This window comes from Limanda limanda, chromosome 13, assembly GCF_963576545.1.
Source record: "Limanda limanda chromosome 13, fLimLim1.1, whole genome shotgun sequence".
In the NCBI taxonomy this organism is placed as follows: domain Eukaryota; kingdom Metazoa; phylum Chordata; class Actinopteri; order Pleuronectiformes; family Pleuronectidae; genus Limanda; species Limanda limanda.
In genome coordinates this window covers 6,596,738-6,613,330 of record NC_083648.1, presented here as the reverse complement: position 1 = coordinate 6,613,330, position 16,593 = coordinate 6,596,738, and the positions used below count along the sequence as shown (strand labels likewise).

At 42.7% G+C, this 16,593-nt stretch overlaps 1 protein-coding gene across 1 annotated transcript; it reads left to right on the top strand.

Annotated features, from left to right (window-relative positions):
- The first annotated feature begins 1,388 nt into the window (after window positions 1–1,388).
- Window positions 1,389–14,672, top strand: LOC133018258 (protein APCDD1-like). Its single transcript, XM_061084577.1, has 5 exons — window positions 1,389–1,957; window positions 5,677–5,904; window positions 6,000–6,525; window positions 13,118–13,439; window positions 14,212–14,672. The coding sequence occupies exons 1-5, from the start codon at window positions 1,389–1,391 to the stop codon at window positions 14,670–14,672; spliced, it is 2,106 nt and encodes a 701-aa protein (XP_060940560.1).
- Window positions 14,673–16,593: the final 1,921 nt, after the last annotated feature.

The window sequence follows — 16,593 nt, the reverse complement described above, 5'->3', positions numbered from 1 at the left end:
ACATCAAGGGGGGTCAGTGTAAGGTATTGTCTGCTCCATCTAAAACAGTCTTGTCCTGGTACATGCTGCTTAATTTCTTCAACTGCCTCATTGTCATTTTCAGTGGATGAAGCCTGATCCGTGTCCGACTGGTCAAGTGCATCTCCTACTAAAAAGGAAAAACATTTCCATCCTTTGAGGTGTACAGTCACAAATGTGTGATAATTCTGAAAAACATTAATTGCCTCGTGGTTGTATTAAGCTTCATCAGGGATTCCCAAAGTGGTGTGCATGCACCCCTAGGGATGCACAAGCTTGTGTAAAGAGGATCCTTTGTAATTTTTTTGACGTACACATAATTTCTAGCTGTTAGATTACAATCCAGTATTCAAATCTTTCTTAATTTGATCATGTAATGTGGAAAAAATTTGACCAAAAACTGTAGATGAAATTTTGTTTGAAAAGACAGAAAAGAGTTTAATAACTAAATAACTAAAGTGATAGGTTTTCGGTTTTTCAGAAAACACAAACAAATTAATCAAATATGGAATATATGATATTTATTAATAATTTCACTCCAAAAGGTTATGATAATATATGAATATTGACATATTTATAACAATGTCTGTCAATTATGTAACATAAGAGGTACTTCTGTGTTTGACTTTGATCTCCTAACTTCTGTGTTTGACTTTGATCTCCTTGAGTTGCTGGATGGTCTTAGATCGCACCTTCAGAGGACTCATCATAGGATGGGGATCGCTTATGACATCCTTGGATCACAAGGACTCATTAAAGGATGGGGTAAAGTCTGGATAGCTTATAACTCCCTTCGATGGTCTCTGATCACACCTTCAAAGGATTCATCAAAGGATGGGGTATAGTCTGGATCGCTTATATGTCATAAGCGTTCATCAGATATCACCTCTTCATAGTGTTCCATCTTTTGTCTCAAACTTGAAAGACTTTTGTCAGGGATGTTAGGATGTTGTTAATAAAAACACAAAACAGACCACAATACATAGAAATTATATTAAACTAAGATATTACGATTATTATCGTAATTTTTAAATCCCTATTAATGTAGAAAATGGTCACATTTGTGGGTTCAAAACAGAGGGGAGGGAGAAACTGTCGATGAATGTAGTTTAAGTTTGTTAAGTCTGTGATTTGTTGGTCTGGTTCATGAACATTCAATTTAAATTAAGTGTGGGACTGTGTTTTTGCCTGTTATGTTTGTATCCTTCAGACTGCTGTAAAATATGTGCCTTTCTTCCTTTATATTGGAGAACCTCCGTGAAGAAATCAAGGAAAGGAACTTTCAGAATAAGGAGCTGTCTCAACAATATGCTGCTCTGAAGGCGCACATGTCCAGCAGAGAAGCCGCCTGGAAGAAGTAGAAGGAGATCATGCACGGGCCAGAGTCTAAGAGACTCCAGGAGGAACTGGAGGCCGAGGTCAAGAAGGTTAAGAAGGACTTGAGACTCCAACAGAAGGACTTCCATTCCTTCAGTATTCGTTTGCAAATCCAGGAGGAAGACAACCAGAAGATCACAGAGGAGCTGAGTCATAAGTGCAACAAGATTAACGAGGAGATGAAATTAGCCGTCCATCAAAGGGATCACGTGATCGCCAGGGTCATGGCGGAGAAAACGGCGCTGGACGAGAGAAACAAGGAGCTCACGGCCATTGCGACAAAAGTTATCCAGAGGTGTCAGTTAGAGATCAACGCTCTGGGGGACAATCTGAGACGTGAGCAGGTGGAGAAGGAGGCCGGCTTCGAGAGAATAAAGGAGCTGGAGAGACTGGTCGAGGCCACGGAAGAAAACTGGGTGAACAAGCACCAGGCCATTATTCTCAAAAAGGATCTTTTGATCGGCACCGCCATCAGTAAAGTTTTGTCACAGGAAGTAAGCAACCGGGAGCTAAAGTCCAGGATGCAAGCCATCGGGAGCGCAGTCCTACAGAGCCACATCGAGTGGAAGACAAAATGTGATCTCTGGAAGACAATCTCAGACGGGGGGGGGGTGGCCAACATCCTAAGCCCCCCTCCTACCCCTCCTAGCCCTCCTAACCCTCATCATCCTCCCCATCCAGACTTACCCTCCACTCCAAGTCTGTAAATACCAGTTAAAAATATAAAACATTTGAAAATGAAAATCAAACATCTCTTGTTTCTGCCTCCGTACATCCTGATGTTCATTCTGTCAGTCATGGTTCCATAAAGAGTCAAATAGACAACGTGCATTAGGGTTTGGACTCGCGTGTGATTGACAGCTAGTAAAAATATGCTAATATTTGCTGAGGGTTAATGGCCGAGGAAGCTGCACCTTGTTAATCCCTATGAATTTGTTAATATGGGCTATACATTGGATTAATTGATTGAGGAAGCATGGAGGAAACACACTCTCTTTCACACACACACACACACACACACACACACACTTGTGGTTCCTGCTCTCCTCATCGTGAAAACAAGCTGTTGGCAGCCACTCAGGGGTTTTTCCCACTGGTCCAACACGACTGCAGGTGCAAAAAAAAAAGGTTTCACACACACATAAACGCTAACGTGTAACATGCAGCGAGCTGTGGAGCCTGCTCTTTGATTCCTGACCCAGCTCCAGCCGGCAGGGTCGCGTTACTAATGCCACCAGCCGGGTCCGGGGCTCGCACAGGCCAGCGTCTCCACCGAGCAGCGCTGTGATGTGGCGGTTTACACACAAACCTCGACCTCTGTGAGTGTAAACCAGCCGGATGGATCTTTGTTCCTTCGTGGAGCGTTTGGCCTCTTTTAATCACTTGCTTTTGTTCCTCCTCTGGTGTCGTTAGTCCCAAATTAAAAGCACAGAGACGACCTCAGCGGCATTCCTTGGCGTTGAACGATACTTCCAGGCAAGTCGGGTTTGATAGAAAGAATTTTATGCAAAGTCTTCATATTTCCAAAATAGATTTTGATGATTAGAGCGCTGCATGGAATAAATCCTCCCCGGAATCTGAGCCTCAGACTTTAAAAAAGCTTTCATTTCCCATATTTGATCCCTTTAAGCTCAGCTCATTGTTGAAGGTATTGTTATTTCATGTGGTGCGTCGAGGGTACGTGGACAGGGTGGGAAATAAGAGTTTGAAACATCTCAAGTCCTTTTTAACTTGGTCTGCAGCTTGTTGTCACCCATTCCTCAACTGTAGCATGGAAGCTTTTGCCTTTTCCTCACATGTTCAGCTCATGTTAACCCATAAAGACTCAGCTCACACCATCACTGATACAACCCTGTAATCCCCGGGTGATGACATGAGTTAAAATGATTGAATTAAACCCTCTAAACACTTCAAAGAGGCCTGGTACATTGAAAACATGAGAGCTAACTTCAAACTAAATAGGTCACTGCTCTTTCTGCTGGATCAGAGAGTCACTTACTTTCTGATTAGTCGACTTGAAAAGAGTCGAGCTCCATCGACCAAACCAGAAAGAGTTCAAGCATCAAATCTGTCCTTCCGTGGAGGGAATTTGGGTGGAAAAATCTGACCCGTTTCTTCATAACACCTAAGATAAAAAGTAGACAAAGTGCTACAGAACAATCATGCTGGCGGGCGTGTGGGAGCAAAGAAGCTAACCATGCACATATTTTCTGGATGTGCCCCAGGCTGCGCTCCTTTTGGGATGATGTTGGTGCCACAATTAAAGACATACTGGGATATGAAATACCAAATGAAAGCAAGACTATGTACCTTGGAAATTTAACTGAAAGTGTAACTGGATATATAGTCAAGATACTGTTGATTGCAATTAAGAAAACAATACTGGTACAAAACTGAATCTCCTACCATAGAACAATGGTTAGGGATTGTAAGAGAAATATACTGTATGGAGAGAATGACCTACCAACTTCGACTGAAGGAAGATGTTTCTATAACAAAGTGGAAAAAATGGGTCTTGTATGACATAACGAAAGACATGTGAACTGTAAACTGTATAAATCTGATTTGGTAGAATAGGGATACCTGCAGCCATGACTGACTTTATTTTTTCTTTTTTTTTCTTTGTTGTATATGTCTTGTATGTGTAAATGGAAAAAACTGAATAAACACTACAGTTTAAAAAGAAATCTGTCCTTCAAGTTCACTTTAGTCAAGGTTGTGCTTTTCCATTTGTTTAACCTATACTTGTAGGAATTAAGTGTGCACACATAGACTAATCTGTATAAACAGCATGTGATTGTGCAGAAGGACAAGATTTTCACAAGAGTTCAACTCGTGTGATGAAAGAAACGAATCAGACTAAACGGAAAACAGCGAAAGGAAGAGTCTTGGCCCAGATTTCTGCCGTCTACACAGGAAACCCCCAAAATATCGGCCGTTGACCCCGGGGCTGATTCTTCATCAGAGGCTCCGAGACTCCAGACGACCGTTCCTCTTCTTACTCACAGATAATGAAATAAATATTAGTGCTGTCAGTTTAACGCGTTATTAACGGCGTTAACGCAAACCCATTTTAACACCGTCAATTTTTTTAACGCGAGATTAACGCAGAGCTACAGCTGCAGTATCCGTGTTCGCCTCCAGTCTGACCTGCTCTCGCTTTTTGTTATAATATTCCGCCAACTAAAATATATATTTTAAGGCTATTGTAGCGTCCCCGCTTACACAGGACACGGAACTTCTTCGTGGTTTAGTAGCTTTTATTATCCTCTTCACAAACATGTGCACTTCTCGCTCTTACTCCGTCACTCGCGCACATCAACAACACTTCACTTCCTCATTGATCCCCGATCCCCAATCAACCCCATCCTATTGGTCCAAACAGTCACATGTCCCACCCCGACCCCTTCACTGACCCTCAGGATATCAGAACGCTCCTCCAACAGTGTTTTACTGAACATACGTCAAAACCAAACATAAACATAAACCCAGTCCGTTACACTATTAGGCTTCAGCTATATGTTTTTATTTATTTCAAAATAGGGTACTTCTTATTTCATACATTTACACAAATATGGGGAGGACTCAAATAGCCCTACAAAGTTCTGTGTTTAATTTATTTCAAAGTAGGCCGACACTTGCCTGTGTATTTTGTTTGTTTGTTATTTTGTTGCTTGTCTGTTTGAGTAGCTGGCTGAAACCAAAGAAGTAGTAGGCTTACCTTTTATTGGTAACCTAACTGTTATGGTTCATTGTTTCTGAAATAAGAGGCCTGACTGCTATGTTCACAGCAAACTTAAAAAAAAAAAAATTAAGCCATGGTTGAACTGCACTATAGGCTGAGTCATTGTTTACCTGAAATGTGCACTTTATAATTTTATTTTGTACCGCCCTGTTTGGCAATGTTAGTTTTCAATAAAATAAATCATTTGCATAAAGCAAGCCAATCCACTTTTCAATGTTGATAAGAGCATTAAAACGAAAGTAAAATTATGAATGAAGGGACATTTAGAATAGATAAAAAGTTGCGATTAATCGCGAGTTAACTATGACATAAATGCGATTAAATATTTAATCATTTGACAGCACTAATAAAGACACTAATGTAAAGTTTTTTAACAAGAAAATAATCAAATCTTTGTCTTTGAAACATTCAGAATATCTTCTTAATCCCTCTCGCTCTCGTATCTTTCTCATCATGAAGGTTGCATCTTCGAAACCTGAAATATTTCCGTGTAACACAAAAATCTTATGGACGACATCCCCAAAATCTACGAGTAGATCATCTCCACTGATTTTAATCTTAATCCTTTTTGTTCCTCCAGGCTGGACCGAAGCTTCCTCTCTTCACTACTCGGACGCCCGCTCCAGCCGTCTCTCCCTGGAGAAAACCTTCGGCCGGTCGCTCAGAGACTCCCAGTGCCAGCACATGCTGAAGCACCTTCACAACGGAGCCAGGATCACTGTGCAGATGCCTCCTAGTGTGGAGGGTCACTGGGTGTCCACCAGGTAAACTACCGTGGACTCGTGGTTCTGTGTTTGCAGACATTATCGCTCAAACACTTCTTCAAACTACTTCTAAACTCCAATGTTCTCTTCGGCAGCTGTGAGGTGAGACCAGGGCCGGAGTTCCTGACGCGCTCCTACAGTTTCTACCCCAACAACACCTTCCAGGCTCACCAGTTCTACTACGAGGACAACCACTGCAATAAGCCCACCTACACTCTGCTGATCCGAGGTCGTCTCCGCCTACGTCAGGCCTCCTGGATCATCCGCGGCGGCACCGAGGCCGAGTACCACCTCCACCGCGTCCAGATGGTCTGTCACACAGCCACCGTGGCCAAAGAGCTCAGCCAGAGGCTCAACCAGAGCTGCCGGGGGGCGGTGAGGGGCCCCTGGGAGCCCGGGAAGATCTACGAGCTGTGGAGCGAAGAGGGCGGCCACGACTGCTCCAGGGAGCTCAACTTCGCCATGCACGAGCTGCAGCTGCTCAGGGTGGAGAAGCAGTACCTGCATCACAACCTGGACCACCTGGTGGAGGAGCTGTTCCTGGGAGACATCCACACGGAGCCGTCACAGAGGCTCTACTACAAACCCTCCAGCTACCAGATGGCCCTGCAGAACGCCAAGGTCGGTCTCTAATGTCAACTCTGTTCTACAGTTCAGTGGGCGGAGGGGGGGCGTCTGTCTCTGGGGTCTTTGTTGAACTTGAACTATGTGGACTTGTCATTTCCCTCCTGGGAGATGAAGGGGTCTGAAAGTTGTAAGATGATGTTTGGAAACAGGAAAATACTTATACTACTTTTAATCAATTGCCAGAAAGATTCAATTGAACAGTTCTGCAAAATTTAAACTCACACATCCTATCTTTCCATGTTAAAGACAGTGAAACAAAATTCTAAAACCAAAGTGTAATGAGGGCTTTCCTGAACCGCATCACATCCTTCCACCAAGTTTAGTGGTGATCCGTCCAGTAGTTTGTGTGTAATGTTGTTAACTAGCCACAAAACAAATGCCAACAGAAACATGAGCTTCTTGTCAGAGGTTAAATCCTCGGGGTCAGAATCTCTACAGAGCCTTTTGGTTTTCAGTGACTAGGCACTGTTTGTGGTTGGTTGATATGAGGTGAAGAAAACGGCATTTAAAGTATTAATATTTAAATATTCTTACTTTTTGTCACTTGAGAGACTTGTACTTGTGTCCAGATCTATAGTTTTAGTCCGGGACGCCACCACTGAAGAATTCACAGTTCAACTAAACAAGCTTTAAAGAGGATTCAGTGTTTCAATCAGAATCCCTAAATGCATCTGTTAATAGTCTGCATGTGGGAAATGTGTGTTTAAATCATAATATGAAACTTTGGCCAAAAGATAACATGGACATCCGACTCGTGTATCATTAAATATATTACAGGACAGGAAATAACAGTAATAGGCCCCCTTCAGCCAATCAGAGGAGGTCCAGTATTTGCCTTCGCTGAGTTTGTTTTGGCCTCAGAGACGAAAGCAAACAGACTCGGCTGTGCAGGTGCCCCCCCGACACTCCCACCACGCCGCTCGTGCACCAACCGGGATGAGAACAGGTCGTTTGTGTCGGTTGGAAGTGATCACATGACCGGGCCGGAGGCAGAGTTCAGCTTTCTGTCTGAACAACCGCACCCCCCCACTGAGCCGAGCCTCCACACCGCAGAGACCACACACACCAAAACACCGACCCTAAGAAACACAAGGTTTCATGGGAGTTTTCTTTTAGCGTATTTAACTCTATCCGGGCGAATTAATATCTTAACAGAAACTCTAGAACTGTGTTGACGCGGTTGCGGTCAGACGCCTGATTGAATGTCAGGTTATTTTCTGTGACTGATTAAAAAAACAACTAATTATCTCCACCCGATAGATTAAAATACTGTTGAAATCTGATTAAGGATCAGCGTGTAAGTCAATAATCACGCCCTCGGTACCATAACACACTAAACATTTGCACTAGAAACCAGAAACTCTGCACATGCTGATTTCATCTCTCCCATTCTCGCCTCAAGAAAGAATCCTTTCTTCCCCGGCTCTCTGCGTCCGGGATGTGATTTCTCTGTTTGCTCGGCCGAACAGCAGTTTCCCCGCCGGGCGAAAACCCTGGAGTGATGTTTTCACTGTCGCCCTCCACAGAGATCACAATGAAATCCTGTTTGTGGCTCTGCCGTCTATATTAACACCGATTTGCACGGTGTTGCTGATCAGAACGTAAACAGTGCAGAGTGAGGAGCCCCCCCCCCCCCCCCGTGGCGCTGTAATGACCAGAGCTGCTCTGCTTAAGCCCGGCCTATCTCTGCTAGTGATCCACATGTGGTATTCCTAGAATTCCGAATCATGCGGCCATATGAATTATTCCGGCGAGCGCATACCAGCTCTGATTTCATGCGTGCCCGAGGCTCGAGTCAGAGTGTTGCATGTGCTCTTGTTCTCCTCCTCCATCTTTATTGAATAAGGAGGACGACGGGGGGGGCAGTGGAGCTGAGAATCACTTTTAGTTTCCGGCTAAAGTCAAACTTTAAAGGGTCAGTTCAACAAAATGACAAACTAAGATCTCGCTCCTGGTACTAAGTACGTTTACTCATGTACTTTAGTAGAAGTTTGAGTTACTTGTGCTTTATTTGAGTTTTTCCAATTTTTACTACTTTCACTTTTTTTTAAAAAGTGAAAATTTAATTCACTTAAAATCTAACTTAACTAATTTAAGTCTGCAGCTGTGTTTTATCTTCTTTGAGCTTCTTGTTTTGGTTTCACCACCTGCAACTTTAACAGCGTCTTGGTTTTTCCTTATATGTATTCGGTAATGTTAGTTATTAGTATATTAGGGTAATTTCTTTCTGACAGTGAGAATACATTTTATTATTTTATAATTATTCAAAAAAATATAGTAATTATATAAAATAATTACATTTAACCATTTCATCTATTTCTCTGGGAATAATTCATGGATGTACATGAACATAATCTTATTTTGGGGACTGGTATTTCCAAGTGGTGAAAGCAGCTTGATTGAATTGAAGGCTGTTTGGCCTCATATTTATATTCTATTGTATTTTCTCTACTGTTCTGCTGCATGTGTGAATAATCATCTGTACATACCAGCTTGTTGCACTGCCCCCAAGTGGTCAAATAATAATAACAATAATAATACAGATTCAAACATGTTAGTTAATTCTGTGAGCAGCTCAAATCTGAATTTATCAGCCTCTTTTGGATTTGTGAGTCATGTGATCATCTCCAGTTATATAAATGGTTAGATCCCAGAAAAAAATAGGCGAGGAAATACAGTGTTTTTTTGTAATTTGGTTAAACCGACACTAAAAAGCTTCTAACTTCATTCAACATCCTAAATAAGTTGAGTTATTTTATAGCGTTTGGCCCAACCGGTCGTCAACGGAACACGAACAGTAAATCAGGTTTTAAAATCTACGTTTTCCTGGTGAACATCAGGAGAAATACCTCACTCCTTCCCCTCTCTACTCCACCGTTTCTTGCGGTCGTAACAGATTCTTTTCGGGGATTTTCTTCTTTTTTTTTTATTGCCATGGTGACCGTCCAATCCATTAATCTTGGAGCTGTGTGCACCCAGAGCTGGTCCCAGTCCAGGAGGTGCACTGGTGCCAGCAGTTTGTGGCTGTTGGGTGGATCTCAGCGGTGATGCAAGGCTCACGGCAGCAGACTTTGTTTTCAGGCCTGTTTTCTGTCGCCTGGTTCTCTGCGGCGTCGCCGAGGCCGAGCAGCCACCGCTCGATAATGACCCGTGTCGAGAGGGGATCTGTGTTTCTTTATATTGCTGCTGTTGGTTGTCGGGGGTTTTCCTACATTCGGCCTCTCCCTCACGCTGAGACTCAGTTTGTGACGTCTCCTGCTACTTTCCTGTAAAGAGCTTGAGATGCATTTAAAACTTCAGTCGAGGATAAAACTCTTATTATGAATTCCTGGGACGTGAAATTACTGGAAAGATGCTGCTCTGGTTTAAAGGACATAGACAAACACGGGTGAAGTGTTTTTCACGCTATCACCAACAGGTTTGTAAAGAAGCATTTTAAAGCCTGACGTGTTTTCTGTTCCTCGTAAAACGTTGGCTCCTGGACATTGTCCTCCCCCGAACTATGGTCGTAATCCCCCGAAGCGCCCAAATGAAAGATGGCTGCCAACAAAACTGGGTCGTCGCTCGTTTGTACGTCGCTTCAGACGAAAGCGTCAATCCAACATCGTAAAAATCAAAATGAATTGATGTAATTCATGTGAAGCGGAGGCTGTAATATCCGGCCTTACTTCCTCATTGTCTTCACTTCCAGTAAGTTTAGAAACAGATATTTGCTTCCAGAGAGAAAACTGTGTCCAAGAAGTCGCAGCAGAAACGAGCTCCTACATGTCAGGACACTGCAGCTGCTCTGTGGAGAGGGAACAAGCCAACTCACGATTTCTTATTAACTGCAAAGTGAAAGTTTGTGAACCTTCATTAATAATCATCAACTCAAATACAGGGAATGTTTGTTATAGCAGCTGTTTCTGTTCAATGGCTGTGAAGACGTTTATCCCTTGTTGATCTTATGAACCATAAATCAGTGGATCTAGTTCACTGATGAATAACTGACAACTCGTTTACACATTATTGATAATTAATCATTTAAGTTATTGCTCTATTAAAAACTCTCAGTTTGGTGTATTTACAGTTTCTCCAGTTGAAAGCCTTCATTCCTCCGTCGAGGCCTGACAGACCCCAACTGAAACCACGTTTGAATTCATTAGATCTGGATTTGTTATTTGGATCTGTCCCCTAAACAAACCTGATCAGGTTGTGTTTTTATGTTCGAGCTTTTCTGTGAAACCTGGAAACCTCCCGGTGACGACAGCACAACAGGAAGTCACTGTATCTGGCCAGGAAACAGTCCCACCCATATAACCCGCATGAAACCGCTAAATGTAATTTATTTTAATTCAATTTGGACCAGAACCACAGTTGAGGTTTCTCAGTGTTTCCAGGTCTCCTGTATGCTAAGCTAGTTCGCAATCGATCTACTCATGAAACGCTCAGCAGGAAAGGATTCTTTAAATGTTGAACTGTTCCTCTAAGTTACTGTAAATATGGTTTAAATTACCACCACAACAAGAACAAATAAAACAGGGTGTTCAGAGTCAAGAACATGGGGAGAAACATTTATAATTTTACACTTTTTAAAGAAAAGTTGGTCTTTTCTTTTAGTTTGAATCAATAATTTGGATGTTCATGATAACAACGGTGTCACAGCAACAATAAAACTACAACCTGCAAATAACCGGTTGACACCAAAGATGATATAATTCTCCTCTGATGTGGTTTTAACACTCAAGCCTCATCACATATTTTAACACATTCAACATAACCTTTTATATTCTTCTCCGTCCGTTTGACCGACCTTGATGCTGAAGCTTGTTGGGGCAAACAGAAAAAACCTTATACTGAGAGCTGAGGTGTTTTAATAGACAATGGACAACAGTTATGATAATAAACCTAATAAACTTAATATTTCTAGATCACAATTCATGCATAAAGCAACAAGTGCTTCACAGAAAAGCAGTTATAAACATTTACAACACTAAGAAAAATAAAACTGATTTAAATAGAAACAGCAGGTTAAGAGTAAACAGGATGAAACTCAACTGAACTAAACCAAAACCTCAAACATTTAGGATTGTTTAAAAAAACAAATGTGTTGCTGAGCAAAGCAAAATCCTGAGTTCAACTGAAATGTGATATTTTCTGTTTAAACTGGACAGAAGAAAATCACCATCTTGTTTTATATTGTCCTGTTGCACAGCACTTTGTTCAGTAGGATGAAAACAGATCCTGAACTTGTACATAAATATGTAAAACACTTATTTTCTCACTGAAAACTACATTCATTTATTTTTCCTGCTCAGACTATGTGTTCAGAAACTCTCTCTCTCACAGAGCTGGATTCACACGAGGCCTCTCCTCCATTAACCTCTGACTCTGAGCTGGTTATACAGCAGCACTGGGATTATCTGGACTCTACGATGTCATGATACACTCGTTTTTATCCCTCCTTTCTTTTATAGCTTCCTCCATCTCTATCGTTTCAGTTATTGTTTTATGAATCTCCATAAATCCCACGCAGACGTGATGTTCTCTGGGAAAAGAGTCGAGCTTCGGTCTGAATGTTCGACCACCCTCAGATAACAAAGACTCTGCACCTCCCTGGAGTTTGTTCTCTGGAGAAGAGAGAATCTGAATCCAGCAGGAGCTCCGGGCTCGGCTGCAGCCAGAGGTGCACATCTGTCCCGTCTGTGGACACCAGGGTCACAAGCCGCTCCACCAAACCAGAGGCCATGTGAATAGACAACGATTCTCAGGTTTACAAACAGAGTGAACGAAGGAGGACGCTCGGCTCCCCCCCCCGTGTCGTGGCTTTCCTCCGACCAGACATCTGCCGTTTGACTGTAACACCGTGTGATCACGCTGAGAAAATGCTTGTCCGGCTTCCAGCGCCTCACAAAGCTCAGACTGAAGGAAATAGTTTTTCCTCCCTCGCTTCAGAACAGACGCCAGCTGTCCTTTATGTGAATGTCATGACACAATATCCCGGTGATGGATTAAAGAGGCGTCCAGCTCCGACACGTTTCCTCCAACAAGATGGATTCTCATGCTGCGACGCTGGGAGAGTTCTGGACCTGAACTGAATTTAACATAGTTTCAGGATGTTGTTTGGGTTTAGGGGGAAGACATTGTTAAATATGTAAAAATATGTGGCTTCACAAAAAGGTTTAAGAACTTCAGCAAAGTTTTAAATCCATTATTTAACAGTTTATCTTTTTAAATCTTCCGCATTTTAACAGAAACTCTGGTTTGTGTTGATTTAATTGTTTTGCATTATATTCTTGTTGGTTTTAAGTATTTATTTTTTGTTTTCAGGTCCGTTCAGCTGTGTTCAGATATTAATCGATTAGGTCAAAGGTCAAGGTCCTAACTAAACACATAACTCAAGAGATAAAGTTAGAGGTCAACTTAACATTATCATAACATTTCTTTTCCATTATTTAAAGAATCACGTTTGATTTCACTTTAGGTTTTTAATTATATTTTGATAAGTAACTGCTTTAAATAACCAACTTGTCTTTCTCACTGTTCCACCTTCCCCCCTCTCTCTCTCTCTCTCTCTCTCTGTCTCTCTCTCTCTCTCTCTCTCCAGAACCACGACCACGGCTGCATCGCCTGCCGCATCATCTTCCGCTCCGACGAGCTGCACCCCCCCATCCTGCCGCCGCGGGCCGACCTCACCGTGGGCCTGTACGGACAGTGGGTGAGTCAGCGCTGCGAGGTGCGGCCCGAGGTCCTCTTCCTCACCCGCCACTTCATCTTCCACGACAACAACCACACGTGGGAGGGCCACTACTTCCACTACTCCGACCCGGTCTGCAAACACCCGACCTTCACCATCTACGCCCGAGGTCGCTACAGCCGGGGGCTTCACTCCACCCGGGTCAGGGGCGGGACGGACTTTGTCTTCAAAGGTAACAAATCTCAACGTTAGGGATGATCAGGATATCAGATCTTCACTAAATGATTATCATAAAAATAGAATTTGGATTAAATCTGGATTAGAGAAGATAGAGAGAAGTGAGCTGACTGTTAGTGAGCTAAGTTAACCATAGATGTATATAAAGACTAGATGTCTCGTCTGCGTTGCCGGCCAACGGAGCCGGACGTCACCACATTGCGGCCATCTTGCCAGAGGTTGCTCGCTCATCCATAACATTGTGTTGGTAAATAACCATAACTTGCTCAATTTTCAACCGATTTTGAAACGGTCTGGTTTGTTATAAACGTCAGAGATGTAGTTATGACACAGCATAAATTATTTAATTTTTTAGAAAATAACATTATTATTCATAAGTATGCAGTGTCATATCTACATCTCTGACGTTTATAAAAAACCAGACCGTTTCAAAATCGGTTGAAAATTGAGCAAGTTATGGTTATTTACCACGACCAACACAATGTTATGGGTGAGCGAGCAACCTCTGGCAAGATGGCCGCCATGTGGTGACGTCCGGCTCCGTCGAACGAGACATCTAATATCTATGAAGTTAACAATCTGCAGGACGTGGCTTCATATATAAAGATAGCAAATAGTGATATTATTATTATCAACAGGTCTGGACAACCTGTAGATTTCATTAATACCCAAGAAAAACATCTGAAAACACAAATGTATAAAACACATCACTGAAGTACCTGTTGTCTCTGAGCCTCTCCTCCCTTCTCCTGTCTCCCTCTCTTCAGTGAACCACATGAGAGTGACGCCCATGGACCTGGCCACCACGTCCCTCCTCAACGTCTTCAACGGCAACGAGTGTGGCGCTCAGGGCTCCTGGCAGGTGGGGGTGCAGCAGGACGTGACCATCACCAACGGCTGCGTGGCGCTGGGCATCCGGCTCCCCCACACCGAGTACGAGCTCTTCCGCATGGAGCAGGATGCCCACGGCCGCTACCTGCTCTACAACGGCCAGCGGCCCAGCGACGGCTCCAGCCCGGACCGGCCGGAGAAGCGGGCCACGTCCTACCAGATGCCCCTGGTGCAGTGCTCGGCCAGCAGCCAGCCGTCCGACTACAGCCGGGGGGGCGAGGACGACAGGCCTCTGCAGCACAGTGACTCCCCGGGACGGCACGCAGGAAGCCGGAGAAACGCCGCCGTGGCGTTGGGTTCGTTGGTCGTGTCCGTGCTGCTCGTCTGGCAGAGCTAGAGACGTTTGACACGAGACAAGCGTGTGGATTATAACAGCAGACTGGGAGACTGACGTGAACTTTGACCTTTCCCTCTCTGTGAGGAGAACGAGGATGAGCCCTGGTGCCACTGATCCTCTGGACTCCAGCTACCAAAGACCCCCGACCCTGCTGCACCACAGAAACTGCACTTTACAGTGGAACCAAAGAGCCACTTGTCTGTGTTTCCACAAATATACAAAGATGTCTATATGTATGTATATCCACACAGACCAGAGGAGGTTTTATACAGCGTGTGCATCTGCTACAGGATCTGGTGCCGTGGAAATGTTTTCTACAAACAGACTCTGACAATGAGCTCCTTGTCTGGAGGAGACGCTCGTGAGTCACAGTTTACTGTAAAAAGGGAACCAGTGTACTTGTATTAAATCAGTTTTTTCAAATATAGCCTGAACTCAACTGCAGGATTCTGTCATTTATTTCCCATAAAGGTCATAATGTTGATTCAGATACAACAGAGCTCCGGCTCATTTCTTCCTGCTCACAGCTGCTGACCTGGTTTCCATCTGGGAGATTTTGGAAATTATTCTTTTGTCCCAAAGCTGTAAAACTGGCTTATGAAGCTGTTATTTGAAAATGTATTAAAACAGCTGAAGACGTTTTTTGTTCGATCCGAGCAACAAGACTAAAGTCAATGAGAATAATTAGGATATCAGTTCAGTAAATGTATTAAAAACTGTGTTAATGTGTCATAAACTACAACTTGTTTGGAAGAATTTAGCAACACAAATACTGATTCCTTAGCTTGGTGTTAGGCAGAGGTCACATGGTTTAATTATATCACAGTAAAGCTTTGTTTTCATTCATCTAAAGAAACCTTAACCTTAAAAATAAATGTTAGATGAACAAAGTGGAGTTTTGTTTATCTAACTGATTAGCATGAATAATTTCTCACAGCCAACAAATTGGTAGTAAATACTAATTTGGAAACATGAATTTAAATATTTCATGTTTTATTTTGGATTTGACGAACTTAAATTATTTCTACTCACCGAATTTTATTAGCTCTTAAATGGTTAAATTAATTGAATCTATAACCAGTACTGAACTGGGACAACAGGTAGATTCTGATGATTAGCAGATCACTTATGACCTGTTCCAGATGTGTGGCTCCCTGGATAAATCTTTCAGTGAGAAATCACACTGATGCTCTTTGCTCTTGCAGCTGCTTTCTGAATGTGACAGTGGAATAAATACTAAAACACCTCCGCTGGGAATAAAGTCATCAGGTTGTGGTTCAGTCTCAGATCCCAGACACGGGGACTTCATCGGTCTGAAGTTGTTCCTGTTTATAAACTTAGCAGCAGGTTTCAAGCTTAAATGTAACTTTCATGTTCAACAGGGAAAAGACAAAGAGGCCACTGCAGCAGACACTTGTCCTGAAAATTAAAAAGTTTGTTCCGTGTGTTAAGCTTCACAAAATGTCCTTGTAAATAAAAACACTTATAAGATTAAAGTTGTGATTCTCATCAGCATTGGTCCATAAAATGAGTCCCTTCAGGAGATTTTAAAGTTGCCAATAGAGCATTTAAAGAACCTAATGATCTTTATTTGATTTGGGGAGTGGATGTATGAGGGGGCTACACATGGAAGCCGCCGGGGACATAAGTTAAATGTATTAAAACAATTCTCGAGTCACCTGAACCAATACCAATTTACTTTTGGGACATAAACAGATTTTTTTTATCTTTTTTTTTACCTTATATCCCTCAAAAAATTGATGTTTCCCACAGGTTATTGTTGGTGGAGGAGCTGAAATCCGCCTGTTGCGATTATCTCAAAAACCATGAAATAAAAAGAAAATTGAATTAAATATATTGTGGAAATAAACAGGAGAAGACAGAAACCAGGTGGGTTTAGAGCCTCAAGAGTCAACGTAAT

Coding starts and splice junctions, on each gene's coding strand:
- LOC133018258 (XM_061084577.1), top strand. CDS start 1,389: ATGCACGGGCCAGAGTCTAAGAGACTCCAGGAGGAACTGGAGGCCGAG. Junction 1,958..5,676: donor GTCCTACAGAGCCACATCGA/GTGGAAGACAAA, acceptor ATCTACGAGTAG/ATCATCTCCACTGATTTTAA. Junction 13,440..14,211: donor GACGGACTTTGTCTTCAAAG/GTAACAAATCTC, acceptor CCCTCTCTTCAG/TGAACCACATGAGAGTGACG.